The following is a 22,433-nucleotide window of genomic DNA, read 5'->3' as shown; positions in this document are numbered from 1 at the left end:
AAAAAAATCTGGATCAATAAAACCATGTGCACGCACACTTGCACGCAATGTTCCCTTTATAAATCACAGTCCAGCTGGAAGGTTTCTCAGCTGAATCCGCCTCATATCCCGCCCTCTACACGCCCACTTTTTACCATAAATGCATATGGATGAGCCTACTGAGCATGCGCAGCGGCTTCCTGCTGCCTGTTTGGCGTCAGAATGAATGAGACGTGTCCAGCCACCGTGACACTGACTCTCTTCTTACGGGAGGGTGAGGGTTGCCGTAGGGATACGCAGATTTTTCGGTTAGTTTTTTCTTTTTAGATCCGAGGCTTTGCGTAGATGGCGGCTTCCGCAACTTTCAGGCGCTTTTTCTGCGCAAGCAAGCTTTATAGATGAGGCCCCTGGTGAGGACTCACCGAGGTGAAGTGTTTACCTGCTGTAGAGAATAAAACATCCCTAAACAGTGAAACATGCTGCTGAAGCAACTTTGATTATCACAATTTCCGCAATTTCCAACCTCTTCAGATAAATTAAGTGTCCATTACTGTAGAAAGTAACATCTTCCACCCAGTTTTGATTAAAATATGATATCATAAAACAGCTTCAGACTCCACAAACGGCCTCCTGCGGCTTCAGTTCACTCAACAAATATTGAACTTGAAGACACTAGAGAAAGATGTGCAGCTGCTGTTTCCCTCTTACACCCACGTAGCTCCGTAACAGCCGTTAGAAAGAGCCCAGGACGCCAGAATCCGACATCCTTCATTAGCATAACTATGCCCCAAAGCAGGAGTTTACAACATCAGCATCATTAGAGACAGAAACATTCACCCAGAATCAGCTCCAGACGAGCAGCGCTGCGTCTGAGCTAACAGCTGTTTGAGAGAGGAAAGTGTTTTAAATAAACTACTTTACATCGCTAAGACCTCATCACATCTGCTCATAGCCGCTTAGCAAAAACCCAGACGTTGTTATCCTCCTGTAACAAAACTGCTCAAAAACAAACAGAGATACGAGGGATCATCTGCATGTGTAGGCTATTTATATTTGTTTATTATTCTTATTAGTTATTTGTTTTATTTTGTGATGTATGAAAGTGTTTTATGGTATTTATCTGTTTGTTTTTTAGCACTGACTGATGGCACTTTTAACTTCGTTGTTGGCTAATGGCTAATAAAGACCTAATCTAATCTAATTGTTCAGCGCTGTAGCCGGACGGCTGTTCTGTTTCTGAAACCCAGACGCAGAAGAAGCTGTCGACTTGTTCCACGTGTTCTGGTCCCTCGTGTTCTGGTCCCTCGTGTTCTGGTTTTCGTTACAACATAAACCAGCCCCTCAATGCTGAATCACATGTCAACAAAAAAGATTATTAAATCAAATAAAAGAAAAATCCTGCTGCTCTGCAACTCTAATGACTCCCAATAGCAATAGTTGCAATAGTTGCCTAGCAACGGGGGCGGGGCTTGAGAAAGGTTCAATTGCTGATGTAAGTAGCACAGAATGTGCTCATTATCCTGCAGTAGGTAATTTAGCACCATAAACTGAGTGCGTTCATTATTTGCTTTTATTTAAAGTGATAGTTTCTGTTGTGTACTAATCAGTGTATATAATGAACTGAATGTACTTAAGGCACTTTAACATGTAATCATCATACATTTATTTCCAGAAATTGGTTTAATTAACTTATTAAGTTGGTTTATCAATTTAAAATTGTATTACTTGCGTATAAAGCCCAAAATGGCTTAGCTCCGCATTATTTGCAAGACCTGATAGTGCCTTATGTTCCTGGCAGAGCTCTCCGTTCTCAGAGTGCAGGTTTACTCGTAGTTCCTAGAGTATCTAAATGTAGATTTGGAGGGCGGGCGTTCTGCTATCAGGCACCATTACTATGGAACCAACTTCCAATCTGGGTTAAGGAGGCTGACACCACCTCCACCTTTAAAACTAAACTTAAAACCTTTCTGTTTAGTAAAGCCTATAGTTAGTGTTTAGTAAACCTCTAGCTGGTGTTGGTAAATCTCTAGGTAGTGTAAACTCTAGTGTGTTAGAGTTGCTCCTGTAGTTTCTTGTGCTGGCCCCCCCCTTTTCTCCTCTTTTTTCTCTTTTGTACATGGTGCAGCATCCTCTGCTGGTGGCGAAGAGCATCTCTGAATGCACAACACCGGAACCTGCAGCATGGGAGTGAGAGGGGCAGGGTAACGGCCCGGTCAGGCAGGGGAGAGATTTGTCCGTCAAGACTCCTCTCCCTGGCCCTGCCCCTTCTCAACCTTTCCCCGACCCTGCACCCCAACCTGGGACTTGCTGATTGGGCCGGAGCTTCGGGAGCTGCGTGCTGGCCTGCGGTCCCCACCCCCGGTCATCCCGTTGCTGCTTCCACCTGCCTGCTGTGCTGTTGATGTCCCCGACCCCCAGTCTGGCCCTCGGCAGGAGGGTCCCCCCTTATGATCCAGGTCCTGGTCCAGGTTTCTTCCCTCCTAAAGGGGAGTTTTTCTTTCCACTGTTTGGCTTAAGGCTTTTCTCCCACTATGGGAGTTTTTACCTGCCATTGTTTATGTAATAATTGCACAGGGGTTTATGTTTATGTTCATGTTCTGGGTCTCTGGAAAGCGTCTAGAGACAACGTTTGTTGTATTAGACGCTATATAAATAAAATTGAATTGAAATTGAATTGAATACGTAACAATATAGGATATGATTCAGTGACCTGTCATGGCCCCCAGGTTTGATTCTGGGGCATTTTCCCTCGCCGTGATAACGATGATAACGCCCTGAAACGCCGAGAAGCCCCCGATGGGTCGTACCTTGAAGAAGGTCATGGTGGATCCGTCCCTCACCGCCCCGTACTCGATCCTCGTCTGCTTGGCCAGGTCGTCGGCCGAGTCGATGGGCGCGTCCATCCTCTCCACGGTGAGGAACGCCGCCAGGTTGGCCGTGTAGGAGGAGATGATGATCAGGGTGAAGAACCACCAGATCCCCCCAACGATGCGCGTGGACAGAGCCTTGGGCATCAGCTCCGACCCTGGGAGAAACACAAGGTTAAGATCAGGCTTTAAAGGGGAAACATGGTAGTGTGAGGTTAATCAACCTTTTTGAACTAGTTTGTCCTTATAAACTATCACATGCAGATCACAGGCCACTTCCTGAGTTCTGTGAGGGGGGTCGACTGCCAGCTGACCCATTGTTAAGGGTTAGTTGGACCATCTGATGACACAAGACCCCCATGAAAGTTGGCCTGGTGACTTCCCGGTTTGTCAGTGAACCATTGTCAGTTGGACCATCTGTTCAAAACCCCCAACAGTGTTCCTGTTTTTAGTTGACCCCTTGACCCTTTGTGTTTTTCAAGGATGTCTGTTTGTTTCTGCATACCACAGATTAGTTGCTCTTTAACTGAAAATGTCACATGTGTGTCTTGTAACCCCAACGTCTGTTCATTGTCTGTCTATACACTGCTGACTATCCTTATATGGTAATTTCCTGTCACAGTTTTCTCAATTAAAAATGCTGGATGCAAAGGAGGAGCCAGCAAGCATTTCGTCGAGAGCCAGAGAGCCATGTTGCTCTGCAGGGCTCCGACTTTGCTTCCCTTCTGCGCAGAAGGCCTTAAAAATCATTCTACAGTCTCTGTGTCTTTCCTAAGTTATGAATTTATGTTATGTTGATTTAGGGACCTAACAGTAGAACGTGGGATGGAAAGGGCTGAATAACGTTAATATGGACGGTAGAAGAGGGCTGCTGTCGGTACGACCCTGGGGAAATGGATATAGATGTACTTTAGGTGAATATGATGGACAGACGGTGTTGAAATGTTCATTTTTATGTGAAGTTCTACCAACATAAAGTTGCACAAACATACATTCATTTTGTCTCGTTTCTGTGAAACAAAAGCAATAATAAAACCTGACCAGGATCGTTCTGAGATAAAGTAAATGTCTTTCTTGTTTAAATAATCCAGAACCAGAATCCACTGAACAGACGGTGATGAAGGTTCGTCAGCAGACAGCTTATTAAAAACAGCGATTAACAGCTAAACGTTCTTTGAAAAGAAAACCTTGCTCTCATATTCATGAATCCTGTTGCTTCTCTGACCAGATATCTCAAACAGTTGAAAAGTTGAAATGTCGAGATTAATGTTGAAATACAATTTCGAGAAAAAAGTTAAAATGTTGAGAAAAAAGTCAAAATTTCGTGAATAAAGTTAAAATGTTGAGAAAAAAGGCGAAATTTCGACTTTATTCTTGAAATTGTATTTCAACATTAATCTCGACATTTCGACTTTTTTTTAATTGTGCATTTCGAGGAAAAAGTTGAAATGTCGAGAAAAAAGTGGAAATGTCGAAATTAATGTTGAAATACAATTTCAAGAAAAAAGTCGAAATTTCACCTTTTTTCTCAACATTTCAACTTTATTCACAAAATTTTGACTTTTTTCTCAACATTTCGACTTTTTTCTCGAAATTGTATTTCAACATTAATCTCGACATTTCGACTTTTTTTTTGTTGGTTGTTGAGTTTCTGTTTTGCCCCACCTGTGTCCCATCTGCCCTGATTGTCTGCACCTGTGTCTCGTTGTGTCTCGTTACCCCCTTGTGTATATCTGGTCTTGTCATTCCCTTGCTCCCTTGGTTCCGTACTGTGCTTCCCTATATTTGCTTCCCTTCATTTGCTCTAGTTTTTTTTATCCCTGTTCCTGTGAGTTTTGCTAAGCAGCGCTTTGTTTTTGGTTCTTGCCTTTTTGTTAATAAATCCTTGTTTTTTGAGAGCTCCTGCCTGCGGCCTCCCACTCTCTCTCCTGCATCTGGGTCCTCACCACACCAGCCTGACAGGTTGTTGAGGCCGTGACACCTATGAGCTCTGATCCTACAGTTACAATTGTTGAAATTTCATGAATTAGTAGACTATAGTATTCTGCAAATTATGTTTAAAGCTCATAAAAAAACTTTACCAATCAACATTCAGAAAAGATTTGAAAAAAGGGAAAGCAAGTATAACTTAAAAGGAACAGAGATTTTTAAAAAAAAAACAAGATTCAGGACTAAATTGATGGAACGTTGTGTTTCTGTGAAAGGAATCAGTTTATGGAACAATCTGAATAAAGAAAACAAAGAATCCAAATCAAACATTACATTCAAAAGAACAATTAAAGCCTGTATGTTAAGTAAATATCATGAAATATGTTAGTTGAGTTTGATTGAAATACCCATAGACGGCGGTAATTTTATTTTATTTTAGTTTTCTATTTACTTAGTTGTTTTTTTAATTTTTAATTTATGTTATTTGTGAATTTATTTTTTGGGAAAAAGGGGCAGATTTTATAAGATTCTTCTTCTTTCTGCTCCTTTTCATTCACAATCTATGAACATTTGAGTTTGTATTTGTATTGAATTGTTTCTTTTATTTTTTTAATGACATAAAGAATAAAATGAAATTAAATGAAAAATGATCCTGATACTGAAGGGTTGTTGATCACCTTGCCTCATCAGCGCTCCGATGTTGAACCAGAAACTGTTGAGCAGAGTGAAGTTGTTCTGCACCAGCGTGGAGGACGGGTTGCATTGATGCGGGTTGTACCACTCGTACGGGGTGAACCTGCAGGACGGAACAGGACCGGGGAAGAGATGAAGGAGATTCAGATACACCTACTTCCTGTCCAGGTTTATATTCATAATATAAACTAGGGATGGGTGATATTTTACCGTTCACGATAAACCGTCAAAAAAATTCCCCACGGTAAGAATTTGTATCTCACGATAAAAATGATAAATTCCCGTTGATGATGTTTTTGTGTAAAACTGATTTATGGTTCTGTGTTAAATCCACGCACAACGTACGTGAAGGAAGGAAGGAAGGAAGGAAGGAAGGAAGGAAGGAAGGAAGGAAGGAAGGAAGGAAGGAAGGAAGGAAGGAAGGAAGGAAGGAAGGAAGAAATGAAGGAAGGAAGGAAGGAAGGAAGGAAGGAAGGAAGGAAGGAAGGAAGGAAGGAAGGAAGGAAGGAAGGAAATGAGCCTGAAAAAAAAGAATTAAATGAGCCAGAAAGAAAGAAAGAAAGAAAAAAGAAAGAAAGGAAGAAAGGAAGAAAGAAAGAAATGAGTCTGAAAGAAAGAAAGAAAGAAAGAAAGAAAGAAAGAAAGAAAGAAAGAAAGAAAAAAGAAAGAAAGAAAGAAAGAAAGAAATGAGTCTGAAAGAAAGAAAGAAAGAAAAAAGAAAGAAAGAAAGAAAGAAAGAAAGAAAGAAAGAAAGAAAGAAAGAAAGAAAGAAAGAAAGAAAGAAAGAAAGAAAGAAAGAAAGAAAGAAAGAAAGAAAAATTCCCGTTGATGAGGTTTTTGTGTAACAAACATGGAGGATCTGAGAGAGAGATAGATTTATATTTACAAAGGTGGAGTTGATTTGGTATTTTTTTTATCATCATTTTTATCGTTAAATGATCAGATAATCGATAAAGATTTATCGATAAATGCCAGAAATTATTGTGATACATTTTTTAGTCCATACCACCCATCCCTAATATAAACCCTTCATAAAAGGGACGAGATATTTAACATCCCAGATATTTAACATCAGCAGTGCAGAGCAGTTTAGCAGCTGGAAGCTTGTAGCATCGTTGTTGTTGTTGTTTACAGCAGCTGTGCAAAGACAAAAACTGGCAAATTTTGTTTTAAAAGTGAATTCTGCCTCATCCATAAAGTCTTCAGGCTAAAAGCTCCCAACATCATAAAAAAATCTTTTTATACACCTGCTCACCGTCACAAATCAAATCAATTCAAACTTTATTTACACCACTGTTCATAATGCAAATAGCTTTTCATAATAAAATCAGCAAGAAAACTATCCTCATGAACTGGAAATACAAGAAAAAAGTAACCACAGCACAAACGTACATATTATCACAGCCATCACTCTCCATCTGTCACTCAACTTTCTACAACTGATTTGTCATCTGTATTCATTTTTATTTATTTTGAATTTCCATTTCTGTTTTGCCTGAGAACCAATCGCCCTCTTTCCATTGATGTTCTATCTGAAATTCAAATTGTTTTAATTTTTTTGAGAACGAAACAAATCAATTAACACACACACTATGGGCAGTATGGACTAAAAAATGTATCACGATAATTTCTGGCATTTATCCCGATAACGATAAAAATGACGATAAAAAAATACCAATTCAACTCCTTCCTTCCTTCCTTCCTTCCTTCCTTCCTTCCTTCCTTCCTTCCTTCCTCCTTCCTTCTTCCTTCCTTCCTTCCTTCCTTCCTTCCTTCCTTCCTTCCTTCCTTCCTTCCTTCCTTCCTTCCTTCCTTCCTTCCTTCCTTCCTTCTTTCCTTCCTTCCTTCCTTCCTTCCTTCCTTCTTTCATCCTGCTCTCTCCTTCCTTCTTCCCTTCCCCTTTCCTTCCTTCCTTCCTTCCTTCCTTCCTTCCTTCCTTCCTTCCTTCCTTCCTTCCTTCCTTCCTTCCTTCCTTCCTTCCTTCCTTCCTTCCTTCCTTCCTTCCTCCCTCCCTCCCTCCCTCCCTCCCTCCCTTCCTTCCTTCCTTCCTTCCTTCCTTCCTTCCTTCCTTCCTTCCTTCCTTCCTTCCTTCCTTCCTTCCTTCCTTCCTTCACGTACGTTGTGCGTGGATTTAACACAGAACCATAAATCAGTTTTACACAAAAACATCATCAACGGGAATTTATCGTTTTTGACAAGATGACAAATTCTTATCGTGAGGAATTTTTTTGACAGTTTATCGTGAATGGTAAAATATTGCCCATTCCTACGGAGTTCTACGATCTCCCAGTGTTCTATGATGTGGAACGGTGAGCACTAATCAGCCGCCTCACCTGGCGATCACGAAGAGCACGCAGCTAACGCCGGTGCATGCTAGCAGCACGTACATCCAGATGTCCGGAGACAGAGGGTTGAGGAAGGAGAAGACGCCCGGGTTGGTGCCGTTGGGCTTGCGGTACAGGATGCTGATGCCCAGCGTCATGAAGGGCTTGGAGAAGTCGATGACCTTCTCCCTCACGTAGGTGATGGTCAACGGCGCGACGGCCAGGTCGGCCACCTACGGCCAAGTCAATGTAAATGTACATTATTTCTATAGCCCTTTACAGCCACCTCTAGGTGAGCCAAAGTGCTTTACAGAATAAAACACACAGAAATACAACATGCAATCATAAGACAGAGCAAAAAAATAAATAAATAAAAGAGAAAGAGTAAAAAGTGTCACCACACTAGTGGGTATTAAAAGCCTAAATGAATAGATTTTAAGGTTAGAGATAGTGCGTAAGTTGCAGAGGAGCTTGCTCCAGAGCCCAGGGGGGGGGGGCTCTGGAGCAAGGGGTTGGTTTGAGGATCTCAGCCCTGCCAGGCTCACGCACCGTTAAAAGCTCCGATAAATAGGGCGGGGCAAGGCTGTTGAGGGCTTTAAAAACAAACATTAAAACTTTAAAATCAATTATAAAATGAACAGGAAGCCAATGGAGTGAATAGAGGACCGGAGTCATGTGCTCACGTCTTTTAGTGTTAGTCTAGCACTAGCTGAAGGCTAATAGAGGACTTGGAGACGCCAACATATAGAGCAGGGTCAGCAACCCAAAATGTTGAAAGAGCCATATTGGACCAAAAACACAAAAAACAAATATGTTTGGAGCCGCAAAAAATGAAAAGTCTAGTATAAGTCTTATAATGAAGGCAATGGCAAAAGGCAAAATGTCGAGAAAAAAGTCAAAATGTCGAGGAAAAAGTTGAAATTTCGAGAAAAAAGTCGAAATGTCGAGAGAAAAGTCCAAATTTCGAGAAAAAAGTCAAAATTTTGAGAAAAAAGTCAAAATTTCGAGAAAAGTCAAAATTTCGAGAAAAAAGTCAAAATGTCGGGAAAATTCAAAATTTCGAGGAAAAAGTCAAAATTTCGAGAAAAAAGTCAAAATTTCGAGATAAATGTTGAAATGTCGAGAAAAAAGTTGAAATGTCGAGATTAAAAAGGAAAAGAAAAAGGAAGAAAAAAAGGAAAAAAGAATAAACAAAGAAAAAAGAAGAGAAAAAAAGGAAAAAAAAGAAAAAATAATGTGAAAAAAAGGAAAAAAAAAGGTCAAACATTTTTTAAAAAGCTCCAGGAGCCACTAGGGCCGCATGCGGCTCTAGAGCCGCGGGTTGCCGACCCCTGGTCTAGCACTAGCTGAAGGCGGCTAATAGAGGACTTGGAGACACCAACATATAGAGCATAACAATAGTCTAATCTGGAGCTGATTAGAGCGTGAACAGCTTTCTCCAGGTCGTGATGATTTAAAACGATTTCACTTTGTCTAGGAGGCGTAACTGATAAAAACTTGTCCTAACGACATTATCAACTTGTCTGTCAAATTTGAAAAAACAAATTGAAAATCAAAAATCCCACCCAGATTTCTGACATAAGTGCACCTCGGTAAAGAACTGCGTAGGATTCATACTAAAAGTGCACGTAACCCAAAAGCCGAAAATGGCGGGCGCACAAAAAAATCTGGATTTATAAAACCCTGTGCATGCACACTTGCACGCAATGTTCACTTTATAAATCACAGTCCAGCTTGAAGGCTGCACAGCTGAATTCGCTTCATATCCCACCCTCTACACGCCCACTTTCTACCATAAATGGGCAATGCAAAGTAGTATTTGCATATGAATGAGCCTGCTGAGCATGCGCAGCGGCTCCTGCAGTCTGTTTCTGCTGCGCGTCAGGATGAATGAGACGTGTCGAGCCACCGTGCCACTAAATTTCACGGAGACTGAGATCGAGATGTTGTGGATGAGGTGGAGGCAGGATTTGGTATTTGGTGGTCACAGTAATAGCATCACTAACAAAATTAAAGCGAGTGAGTTGCCTGCCAGAATCTGATTTCTGGCCGCGGGAGCGCGCACAGCAGCCCGTTGAGCGATAGCGCTGAAACGTCAGATTTTCAGATTATGAAGCTCAAGAATGAGATCAAGTCATATTTAGGCAGAAACAACCTTTCATTAACTGTATTTGGCCCTCAATCAATTTTTGGCAGGTAAAAAGACCCATTTTCAGGGGAGAAATCAGATTCTGGCAGGCAATCACTTTTTGGCACGACACCGGCACGGCGTGTCCTGCACCGCGGCTGCAGCAGCAGCACCAGTACCAGTACCTGTACCAGTACCAGCACCAGAGTCCTGATTGACGCTGAGCTTCAAACACAGAGGGACACGATCAGCGCTATTATATTATAAGTCTGATATGTGCTGACATTATTAAGAGTATGACATGAATCTGGCTTCATTTCACCACCTCACCGTCTGCGTCGCCAGTTCCCCTTATCTTCAAAATGTTCGTGCACAAGGGTCAGGGTTGGCGTAGGGATACGCACATTTTTCCGTTTTTTTTTTAAATCCCAACCTTTGCGTAGAAGGTGCTTGCACATCTTTCAAGGCCGGTTTTGTGCGCATGCAAGCTTTATAGATGAAGCCCCTGGGCTTTCAATTTGTTTAATTAGAAACCACAGTAAAAAATATCTTGCTGGATCTACTTTTTAAATGAGGGCGACTTTTTCACATGAGATTTTTATGTAGATCAAGAAAGACGAGTCTTTGTATAAACTACTTAATTTTTAGTATGTACAAAATTCATTTGCAAGTAAAGTCAACTTAATTTTCTTTGACTTTTTTTTCTTCTTTTTTTTCCTTTTTTTTCTTTTCTTTTCTTTTTAAAGTCAACTTAATTCTGATAAATTAAGTTGACTGTACTTGCAAAATGTATTATTCACATACATAAAATTAAGTAGTTTAAACAAAGACTAGTCTTTCTTGATCTACATAATAACCTCATGCAAAAAGTTGACTTATTTTTTGTAAATCAAGCACAATATTTGTATCAGTGTTTAGAATAAGGTCCAATGAGAAAAGTGTTTTTTATTTTATTTTGCTTTTATACACTAGTGGATTTAAAATGAAGTAATCAAGATGTGATCAAAGTGGAGGCTCTCAGCTTTAATTTATTTAGGAATTACAGTCATTTTAGGAAAAGTATCTCCATTTTCAGGAATCAAAGGTATTTTTTGACAACTGAGTAAAAACCAAACTGGCACAGTTTGATTTATTTATTCCCTCGTCACTTCAAGATAAAGATGAAGATTTAAAGGTCTGGAAACTAAAAAACTTTTTCTTCCACAATCTTTTGCTCAAGATTACATTCAAATTCTAAATACTTGACTCGTCCTCAAAGGGAAATGACTTTAGGTGCAGTTAATCTCTGTCTTCTGAAACGCGTGAGTTTTGTGCACATGCAAGCTTTATAAATGAGGCCCCAGGGCTTTCAAATGGAGAGCTGGTTATTCTAAAGGAACGTTAGGTTATTATGGACATGTGTGTTTCTGTGTTAACAAGCATAAATAAGATGGTCGTCTCCACCAAACCCTTGTCTACGGAGGACGGTCCACTCACGTGCTCGATCAGCTCCCGCACCATCCCGTTCCACTCGCCCTTGTCGTTCTGGGCTCCGTATTTCCCGTCGCCCACCAGTCGGACTTCGTACGTGAAGCCCAGGATGTTGGACAGCTCCTTCAGCAGGTCCATGCAGTATCCTTCGTAGCGGTCGTTCCCCACCAGCTCCTTGTCCGACTTCTTTATCATCACGTACGGATTTTCCTGCAAAATAGAGACGAATTCAGACCCAATTATGAATTTATTCTGTTACGTCTGTTATTAGAAATACGACGTCAACAAATCAAAGAGGAATAAACTTCTCTCTTCCCCCAAGAACGCTCGGCCCGTCATGAGCTCCCCTAAGCAGTTCTACGATGTCCCCACGTTCTACGATGTCCCCATATTCTACAATCTCCCTGTGTTCTACAATGTCCAACGATGTCCCCTGTTCTATGATGTCCCCACGTTCTACGATGTTGGCATGTTCCACAAACGTTGGTTTAAATCATTTCTATCTGACAGGTTCCAGTTTGTTCATGTACATGAGGTTTCTTCAGAACAGTCGAGGGTCTGTTATGGTGTTCCGCAGGGTTCAGTGCTAGGGCCAATCTTGTTCAGTTTATACATGCAGCCGTTGGAAAGTATAATCCAGAATCACGGCATACACTTTCATTGTTATGCTGATGATACGCAGCTCTACTTGTCTATGAAGCCGGATGAGACAGAACCGTTAGTTAAACTTCAGGCATGTCTTAGGGACATCAAGGACTGGATGTCCAGAAATTTCTTGCTTCTAAATTCAGATAAAACAGAGGTTATCATTCTTGGTCCAGAGCATCTTAGGAAGGGATTAGATGGTGTTGCGATGGCTTCCAGTGCAACTGTGAGAAACCTTGGTGTTATTTTCGATCAGGATTTGTCGTTTAAACCATATGTTAATCAGGTTTGTAAAATAGCGTTTTTCCATCTCCGTAATATTGCAAAGATTAGGAAAATCCTCTCGCAGAGTGATGCAGAAAAACTAGTTCATGCGGTTGTATCTTCTAGACTGGATTACTGTAATGTGTTGTTAGCAGGATGTCCAAGTAATTTGCTGAATAGGCTCCAGCTGATCCAGAATGCAGCAGCACGAGTACTGACAGGAATTAGCAGGAGAGACCACGTCTCTCCAGTGTTAGCGTCGCTCCATTGGTTACCCGTAAAATTCAGAATCCAATTTAAAATTGTATTACTTGCGTATAAAGCACAAAACGGCTTAGCTCCGCATTATTTGCAAGACCTGATAGTGCCTTATGTTCCTGGCAGAGCTCTCCGCTCCCAGGGTGCAGGTTTACTCGTAGTTCCTAGAGTATCTAAATGTAGATTTGGAGGGCGGGCGTTCTGCTATCAGGCACCATTACTATGGAACCAACTTCCAATCTGGGTTAAGGAGGCTGACACCACCTCCACCTTTAAAACTAAACTTAAAACATTTCTGTTTAGTAAAGCCTATAGTTAGTGTTTAGTAAACCTCTAGCTGGTGTTGGTAAATCTCTAGGTAGTGTAAACTCTGGTGTGTTAGAGTCAGTAGTCATAGTTGCAGCTATAGAACAAGACTATAATAGTTAGTCTCAAATATAGCTTGGTGGTAGATATGCTGCTATAGGCTTATGCTGCAGGGGGCACCGACATGATCCGCTGGGCGGTGCCTCTCACCCTTCTTCTCCTCTCCTCTTCCCTTCCTCTCTTCTCCATTTCCATTTTTTTTTTAATTATAAGTATCTCATAGCTATCGTTTTTGTCCATCGTTCCTGTAGTTTCTTGTGCTGGCCCCCCTTTTCTTTTTTCCTCTTTTGTACATGGTGCAGCATCCTCTGCCGGTGGCGAAGAGCATCTCTGAATGCACAACACCAGAACCTGCAGCGTGGGAGTGAGAGGGGCAGGGTAACGGCCCGGTCAGGCGGGGGAGAGGTTTGTCCGTCAAGACTCCTCTCCCTGGCCCTGCCACTTCTCAACCTTTCCCCGACCCTGCACCCCAACCTGGGACTTGCTGATTGGGCCGGAGCTTCGGGAGCTGGCCTGCTGTCCCCACCCCTGGTCATCCCGCTGCTGCTTCCACCTGCCTGCGGTCCCGAACCCCCCTCTGGTGATCCCGCTGCTGCTTCCACCTTCCTGCTGTGCTGCTGACGTCCCCGACCCCCAGTCTGGCCTTCGGCAGGAGGGTCCCCCCTTATGATCCAGGTCCTGGTCCAGGTTTCTTCCTCCTAAAGGGGAGTTTTTCCTTGCCATTGTTTATGTAATAATTGCTCTGGGGTTTATGTTCTGGGTCTCTGGAAAGCATCTGGAGACAACTTTTGTTGTATTAGACGCTATATAAATAAAATTGGATTGAATTGAAATGTCCCCATCTTCTACGATGTCCCCATGTTCCTGGCCATATTCCTTCGTCAGCTCCTCACTTCCTGCACTGCAGCTCTGACTCATCTTCTTCTCTGTATTCCAAACTGATTTCAGACTCATTTTTACAACAGCACGGTTAAATCCTTAGAAATAACACAACAACAACAACAACAACAGTTCTTCCAGGCTCTGACAAACTAACCAGAACAACGGATTCAACTGAAGCATCTTCCCCTGAACTCCTGCGGGGCGACACGGTGAACGATTTTACAAATGAAGTTGAGGGAAACCATGACTGCAGACGAGGATGAGGTTCCCCGAGATATATATATATATATATATATATATATATATATATATATATATACAGTGGGGAGAACAAGTATTTGATACACTGCCGATTTTGCAGGTTTTCCCACTTGCAAAGCATGTAGAAGTCTGTAATTTTTATCATAGGTACTCTTCAACTGTGAGTGTCCTGTAGCCCATCCCAGCCTTGTGCAGGTCTACAATTTGATCCCTGATGTCCTTACACAGCTCTCTGGTCTTGGCCATTGTGGAGAGGTTGGAGTTTGTTTGATTGAGTGTGTGGACAGGTGTCTTTTATACAGGTAACGAGTTCAAACAGGTGCAGTTAATACAGGTAATGAGTGGAGAACAGGAGGGCTTCTTAAAGAAGAACTAACAGGTCTGTGAGAGCCGGAAGTCTTACTGGTTGACAGGTGATCAAATACTTATGTCATGCAATAAAATGCAAATGAATTACTTAAAAATCATAGAATTGTGATTTTCTGGATTTTTTTTTTAGATTCCATCACTCACAGTTGAAGAGTACCTATGATAAAAATTACAGACTTCTACATGCTTTGCAAGTGGGAAAACCTGCAAAATCGGCAGTGTATCAAATACTTGTTCTCCCCACTGTATATATATATATATATATAAATATATATATATATATATATATATGGGGATTTTTCTCGAAGTGCACAATAAAAAAAACAGATGGGTTGAGCCTATGAATTGTTTTAACAACAGCTCAGGACACATTAGTATTTCCGTCGCCTCCACCTCCTGGTTCCTCTCTCTGCCCTCCACAGTGTTTATTCTCCTCCTGCAGTCATATATATATATAATTCTGTCCCCGTCGTCCCCTCCTCCTCACCTGTATTGTGGTGACGATGAGCGTCCTGTTGGCCAGCGAGTCCGTCACGTTGCTCTTGTCTCGGCTGGACTTCATCAGGGTCATCCCCTTGTATGAATTCCACACGGCGACCTGGAGACAAACAAGCTTCACTTTCACAGAGACACACAAGCTGCTGCTGAGGACTTCATAAAGACACGTTTACCACCGTTAAATAAACCCTGAAACCCCGAATGATGCAGCTATATCATTAAACGATCAGGAACACCTGTGTAATTGCAGGAAATTAGCTACTTATTTATTTTATCTATGATTAAAGGGTCTTTTCGAGCCCGAACCGGCTCCAAAACACACGGCAAAAACTCAAAATCTTACCAGGAATATTTGTCTTATTTCTAGTTCAAATGTCTCATTTTTAGTCAAAAAATCTCATTACACTTAAAACAAGAGTCATTACCAGAAAAATAACTTGTTATTTGACAATTTTCACCTGTTTCAAGTAAATTTTCACTTGAAATAAGTAGAAAAATCTGACACTGGGACAAAATTTATCTTCTTATTACAAGCAAAAAAATCTTGTTCCACTGGCAGATTTTTCTACTTATTTTAAGTGAAAATCTACTTGAAACAGGTGAAAATTGTTGTTTTTTCCAGTGATGAGTCTTGTTTTAAGTGTAATGAGATATTTTGACTAAAAATTAGACATTTTAAGTAGAAATAAGACAAATATTCTTGTTAAGATTTTGAGTTTTTGCAGTGTGCACACATGCTGCTGCTGCCGCCGAGGACTTCATAAAGACACGTTTACGACGTTAAATAAACCCTGAAACCCTGAAAGATGCAGCTATATCATTAAACGATCAGGACCGCCTGTGTAATTGCAGGAAATTAGCTACTTATTTATTTTATCTATGATTAAAAGGTCTTTTCGAGCCCGAACCGGCTCCAAAACGCTGCATATTACTGCATTTTCTGAGTCAGTAAAGAGAAAAATGAAAAAGAGCCGACGCTCCCGCCTCCTTTTCACTCGTCTGCTCCGTTTATTTCACTCAAAACACTTTATTTTGCTCGGCTTTGCTTTGATGGCTCCGGGTCACGTGTTGGAAATCTCATTTTATGTGCTGCAAGTACGGAAATAAAGAAGCAGCTTTTTCCACCAGTCGGTGTTAGAGAGAGATTAAACCCTGAAGTTATTCTGCGTAGAGACTTCCCTACTGTCATGTTCTCAAACCAGGGGCGAAAATCCCGGGGGGGACAGGGGGGACAAGTCCCCCCCATTAGTAAAGCTGTCCCCCCCTAGAATAATTTAAGACAGAATTAATAATTTTGGAACAATGCAGTAGTATTTAGTAGTGATGCACCAAAATGAAAATTTGTGGCTGAAACCGAATTCGAAAATAATAATAAACTAATAGTAAAATCTCATTACACTTAAAACAAGAGTCATCACCAGAAAAATAACTTGTTATTTGACAATTTTCACCTGTTTCAAGTAAATTTTCACTTGAAATAAGTAGAAAAATCTGCCAGTGGGACAAGATTTATCTTATAAGCAAAAAAATCTTGTTCCACTGGCAGATTTTTCTACTTATTTCAAGTGAAAATCTACTTGAAACAGGTGAAAATTGTTGTTTTTTCCAGTGATGAGTCTTGTTTTAAGTGTAATGAGTTTTTTTTTAACTAAAAATGAGACATTTTAACTAGAAATAAGACAAATATTCTTGTTAAGATGTTGGGTTTTTGCAGTGTATTATGTCAGATGTGCTGTATTATTGCACCTTCCACCTAATACCATTGTTTTGTATTACTCTAAGAAAGGTCTTCTGCCTGTTTGAGATAGAGATGGAAATGTCAAAATGCTGTATTAAAGGAAGGCTAAAACTTTTATTCCTTGTCCCCCCCTGGATTTATTCTCTAAAATGTTACTGTTTATTGTCCCCCCCAACTATGAAACGGGATTTTCGCCCCTGTCTCAAACCAAGGTATTTATCTCAGCAAATGAGCGGAAAACACACCCTTTGTGATTATAGTTGGGACTGGACTCACTGGCATTTAGTCATATATTTCCTTTCCTATAAAGTAGAAATAAAGGTTCCTGAATGCAGAAACAGGCTCATATTTATTGTTATATATAATAAGGTCCAATGGCAGAGACAGTATTTTTATTATTTTGCTTCTTTACACAACCAGTGGATTTAAAATGAAGTAACGGAGATGTGATCAAAGTGGAGGCTCTCAGCTTTTAATTATTTAGGTATTACAGTTTTACCATTTTTAAAAATCAAACTGGCTCGGTGTGGTCCGTTCCCTCGTCACGTTAAGATAAATGATGAAAATTAAAAGGTCTGGAAACTAAAAACCTCTGCAATCTTTTGCTATTTTACATTATAAATAATGTGATGGAATATTAATCAAATAATAAAACATTAATAAAAACAAAACAAGTAGCTTGTGAGAGTGAGGGAAGCAGGAGACGGAGGTCAGGAGGGTTCAGAGGATTTCAGTCTGACTGGAAGAGAGAAATAAGGAAGAGTGAAATAAGGAAAAGTTATATAAGGAAGAGTGATATAAGGAAGAGAGAAATAAGGAAGAGAGAAATAAGGAAGAGAGGACTAAGGAAGAGAGGAATAAGGAAGAGAGAAATAAGGAAGAGATTGGAAGTTGGTTCCATAGTAATGGTGCCTGATAGCAGAACGTCCGCCCTCCAAATCTACATTTGGATACTCTAGGAACTACGAGTAAACCTGCACTCTGGGAGCGGAGAGCTCTGCCAGGAACATAAGGCTCTATCAGGTCTTGCAAATAATGTGGAGCTAAGCCGTTTTGGGCTTTATACGCAAGTAATAAAATGTTCAATTGGATTCTGAATTTTACAGGTAGCCAATGGAGCGACGCTAACACTGGAGAGACGTGGTCTCTCCTGCTCATTCCTGTCAGCACTCGTGCTGCTGCATTCTGGATCAGCTGGAGCCTATTCAGCAAATTACTTGGACATCCTGCTAATAACACATTACAGTAATCTAGTCTAGAAGATACAAACGCATGAACTAGTTTTTCTGCATCAGAGGAAGAGAGAAATAAGGAAGAGTGAAATAAGGAAGAGAAATAAGGAAGAGTGAAATAAGGAAGAGAAATAAGGAAGAGTGATATAAGGAAGAGAGAAATAAGGAAGAGAGAAATAAGGAAGAGTGATATAAGGAAGAGTGATATAAGGCCGTCTGATCCGGCTGACGAGGCAGTTTCTGATCAGATCAGAGCGGCCGGGTGTCGACCCGTCGACCCGTCGATCCCGTCGCTCCCGTCGCCGTCTGAGCCGAGGAGGTCGGAGGTCGGAGGAGGTCACGACAAATAAACTGATTATTATTAATCTTCAGAGCTAAAACTGAACAGAGTATTAGGACCATGCAGGAGAAAAATATTTGAGAGGGGGGATTTATTATTGTACACTTCGAGAAAAAAGCCGAAATGTCGAGAAAAAAGTCGAAATGTCGAAATTTTCACGAAATTTTGACTTTTTTCTCAACATTTCGACTTTTTTCTCAAAGTGCATAATGAAAAACAATCTTCCTCCTCTAAAATATTATTTTTATTTTTCTCCTGCCTGGCCTTAATAGCTACAGTTCTGTAGAACTCTGATCACTTTTATTTGGCTTTTTTTCTTCTTTTTTTAGTAAAAGACGTCACTAATTCATCCTCCGACTCAGCAAAGCGTCCGGCCAAACCTGACACTCTTTTATTCCTTCTGCTGTGAGTAAAATACCGAAGCTCAGGACGGAATACACCGTAAAGCCGTTAGCACAGACCCGGGGCAGCATTAAGCTGCAGAAAAGCTGAAGGGAAACATTATTCCTACCCAAGTCAACAACTTTGAGAGAAAGTACTTTATTTCTCAGGAGATTTCCCTCTTTGTTTAGTCTCATCATCCCCTTCAGAGAACATTTAACACTCCAGTGGCCGAGAACTAACACGACTGCCAGGGACTGATAATCCATTCTTCATAATGGTGTTTTATCTGAGGGGAGGCTGCCGACGGATAAAAAAAAGGCAATGAAATTAAAATAGCAGCATAAAGCGATGCTGGTGAACCTTGACAACTGGCTGAATGACAGCGAGGCAGATGGAGAGAAATACGGCTGCAGTTCGCTGGCAGCTTCCTGTTCTCATTCATCATCCCATCAAACCCTTCATCTGATGTAAACAGTTAGAAACGGCCAGAGTTCCCTCATGTAGGGCTGGGCGATATGGACCAAAATTCATATCTCGATATTTTCTAGCTGAATGTTGATACTTGATATATATCGATATTTTTTCTGTGCCATAATTGGGGTTTTCCCCAAAGCATTATTAGCATAGCATCTCTGTTAGCATCTCTGTTAGCATCTATGTTAGCTTCATTTTTTTCTGAGGCAAACCCTTAAAAAAACAGTCCGTTTTAATACAAAGCCTTGTGCCAAATGTCACACAGGTACCTTTATTAACAGAGGTCTGCACAATATCAATATGTATAAAACAAATGAAATAAAAATAAACTGCCTGCATATATAGAATAAAAATGCTTCTTGAATAAAATAAAACAAATATCCCTTTCCTGCATAACAGTTAAATTAAAATACACTGTGCAATTAATACAATGTAGACAGTAACAGGCTTTTCCACTGAGGTTGACAGGTGTGCAAATAACAAAACATTTGTGCAAATCTCAAATAAAACATTCAAGTCAATTTGTCACAAAATAAGCTATATCAAAATCATTATTTTTTTTATTTTTTATTTTTTTTAAATCGATATAAACGATATTGTCTCGTACCATATCGTGTTTGAAAATATATCGATATATATTAAAATTTCGATATATCGCCCAGCCCTACCCTCATGGCAGGAGAAGTTGATGCTCAGTGTAAAGAGATTTCTTTAAAAGGGAGACACTAGTTTTCACGACAGAAGCTGAAAGACTGACGGGGGTCGGATTAGAGCCGGGTCCCAACACGAGGAAAACTGAAACATATCAAACACGTCACTGCTGGAAACCAGACCAGAGGAGGGGGGGGACGGGGACACGGCAGGAAGTGGGGGGGACCAGGAAATGGGGGGACCAGGAAACAGGGGGACCAGGAAACGGGGGACCAGGAAACGGGGGGACCAGGAAACGGGGGACCAGGAAACAGGGGGGACCAGGAAACAGGGGGGACCAGGAAACAGGGGGGACCAGGAAATGGGGGGGGCAAGGAAGTGGGGGGGACCAGGAAGTGGGGGGGACCAGGAAACGGGGGGACCAGGAAACGGGGGGACCAGGAAACAGGGGGGACCAGGAAACGGGGGGACCAGGAAACAGGGGGGACCAGGAAACGGGGGGACCAGGAAACGGGGGGACCAGGAAACGGGGGGACAAGGAAACAGGGGGGACCAGGAAACGGGGGGACAAGGAAACAGGGGGGACCAGGAAGTGGGGGGACCAGGAAGTGGGGGGGACAGGAAACGGGGGGACCAGGAAACAGGGGGGACCAGGAAACGGGGGGGGGGACCAGGAAACGGGGGACCAGGAAACGGGGGGACCAGGAAACGGGGGGACCAGGAAATGGGGGGACCAGGAAACGGGGGACCAGGAAACAGGGGGGACCAGGAAACGGGGGGACCAGGAAACAGGGGGGACCAGGAAACGTGGGGGGACCAGGAAACGGGGGGACCAGGAAACAGGGGGGACCAGGAAACGGGGGGACCAGGAAACAGGGGGGACCAGGAAACGGGGGGACCAGGAAACGGGGGGACCAGGAAACGTGGGGGACCAGGAAACGGGGGGACCAGGAAACAGGGGGGACCAGGAAACGTGGGGGGACCAGGAAACGGGGGGACCAGGAAACAGGGGGGACCAGGAAGTGGGGGGGACCAGGAAATGGGGGGACCAGGAAACAGAGGGACCAGGAAACGGGGGGGACCAGGAAACGGTGGGACCAGGAAACGGGGGGACCAGGAAACGGGGGGGGACCAGGAAACGGTGGGACCAGGAAACGGGGGGACCAGGAAACGGGGGGGGAACAGGAAACGGGGGGACCAGGAAACAGGGGGGACCAGGAAGTGGGGGGACCAGGAAACAGAGGGACCAGGAAACGGGGGGGACCAGGAAACGGGGGGACCAGGAAACGGGGGGACCAGGAAACGGGGGACCAGGAAACGGGGGGACCAGGAAACGGAGGGACCAGGAAACGGGGGGACCAGGAAACGGGGGGGACCAGTAAACGGGGGGACCAGGAAACGGGGGGGACCAGGAAACGGGGGGACCAGGAAACAGGGGGGGGCAGGAAACGGGGGGACCAGGAAACAGGGGGGACCAGGAAACGGGGGGACCAGGAAACGGGGGGACCAGGAAACGGGGGGACCAGGAAACAGGGGGGACCAGGAAACGTGGGGGGACCAGGAAACGGGGGGACCAGGAAACAGGGGGGACCAGGAAGTGGGGGGGACCAGGAAATGGGGGGACCAGGAAACAGAGGGACCAGGAAACGGGGGGGACCAGGAAACGGTGGGACCAGGAAACGGGGGGACCAGGAAACGGGGGGGGGACCAGGAAACGGTGGGACCAGGAAACGGGGGGACCAGGAAACGGGGGGGGAACAGGAAACGGGGGGACCAGGAAACAGGGGGGACCAGGAAGTGGGGGGACCAGGAAACAGAGGGACCAGGAAACGGGGGGGACCAGGAAACGGGGGGACCAGGAAACGGGGGGACCAGGAAACGGGGGACCAGGAAACGGGGGGACCAGGAAACGGGGGGACCAGGAAACAGGGGGGGGCAGGAAACGGGGGGACCAGGAAACGGGGGGGACCAGGAAACGGGGGGACCAGGAAACGGGGGGGACCAGGAAACGTGGGGGACCAGGAAACGGGGGGACCAGGAAACGGGGGGACCAGGAAACGGAGGGACCAGGAAGTGGGGGGACCAGGAAACAGGGGGAACAGGAAACGGGGGGGACCAGGAAACGGGGGGACCAGGAAACAGGGGGGACCAGGAAACGGGGGGACCAGGAAACAGGGGGGGACCAGGAAGTGGGGGGACCAGGAAACGGGGGGAACAGGAAACGGGGGGACCAGGAAAGGGGGGGGACTAGGAAACGGGGGGACCAGGAAACGGGGGGACCAGGAAACGGGGGGGGACCAGGAAACGGGGGGACAAGGAAACAGGGGGGACCAGGAAACGGGGGGACAAGGAAACAGGGGGGACCAGGAAACGGTGGGACCAGGAAACGGAGGGGAACAGGAAACGGAGGGACCAGGAAGTGGGGGACCAGGAAACGGGGGGACCAGGAAACGGAGGGACCAGGAAACGGGGGGACCAGGAAACGGGGGGACCAGGAAACGGGGGGACCAGGAAACGGGGGGACCAGGAAACAGGGGGACCAGGAAGCAGGGGGGACCAGGAAACGGGGGGACCAGGAAACAGGGGGACCAGGAAACAGGGGGACCAGGAAACAGGGGGACCAGGAAACAGGGGGGACCAGGAAACGGGGGGGACCAGGAAACGGGGGGGACCAGGAAACG

The 22,433-nt window shown here is 43.6% G+C and overlaps 1 protein-coding gene across 1 annotated transcript in view; it reads right to left on the bottom strand.

Annotated features, from left to right (window-relative positions):
- Positions 1-22,433, bottom strand: part of LOC133460107 (glutamate receptor ionotropic, kainate 1-like) — a 91,166-nt gene that overhangs the window by 18,372 nt on the left and 50,361 nt on the right. The window contains exons 9-13 of the mRNA XM_061740638.1: positions 14,923-15,033; positions 11,397-11,600; positions 7,802-8,025; positions 5,453-5,571; positions 2,787-3,004 (exon numbers count right to left, since the gene is read on the bottom strand). Coding sequence (XP_061596622.1) covers positions 2,787-3,004; positions 5,453-5,571; positions 7,802-8,025; positions 11,397-11,600; positions 14,923-15,033 — 876 coding nt within the window. The remainder of the gene's footprint in view (positions 1-2,786; positions 3,005-5,452; positions 5,572-7,801; positions 8,026-11,396; positions 11,601-14,922; positions 15,034-22,433) is intronic.

The sequence above is a fragment of the Cololabis saira genome, chromosome 14 (assembly GCF_033807715.1).
Source record: "Cololabis saira isolate AMF1-May2022 chromosome 14, fColSai1.1, whole genome shotgun sequence".
Lineage (NCBI taxonomy): Eukaryota > Metazoa > Chordata > Actinopteri > Beloniformes > Belonidae > Cololabis > Cololabis saira.
This window is presented reverse-complemented; position numbering and strand designations above follow the sequence as displayed.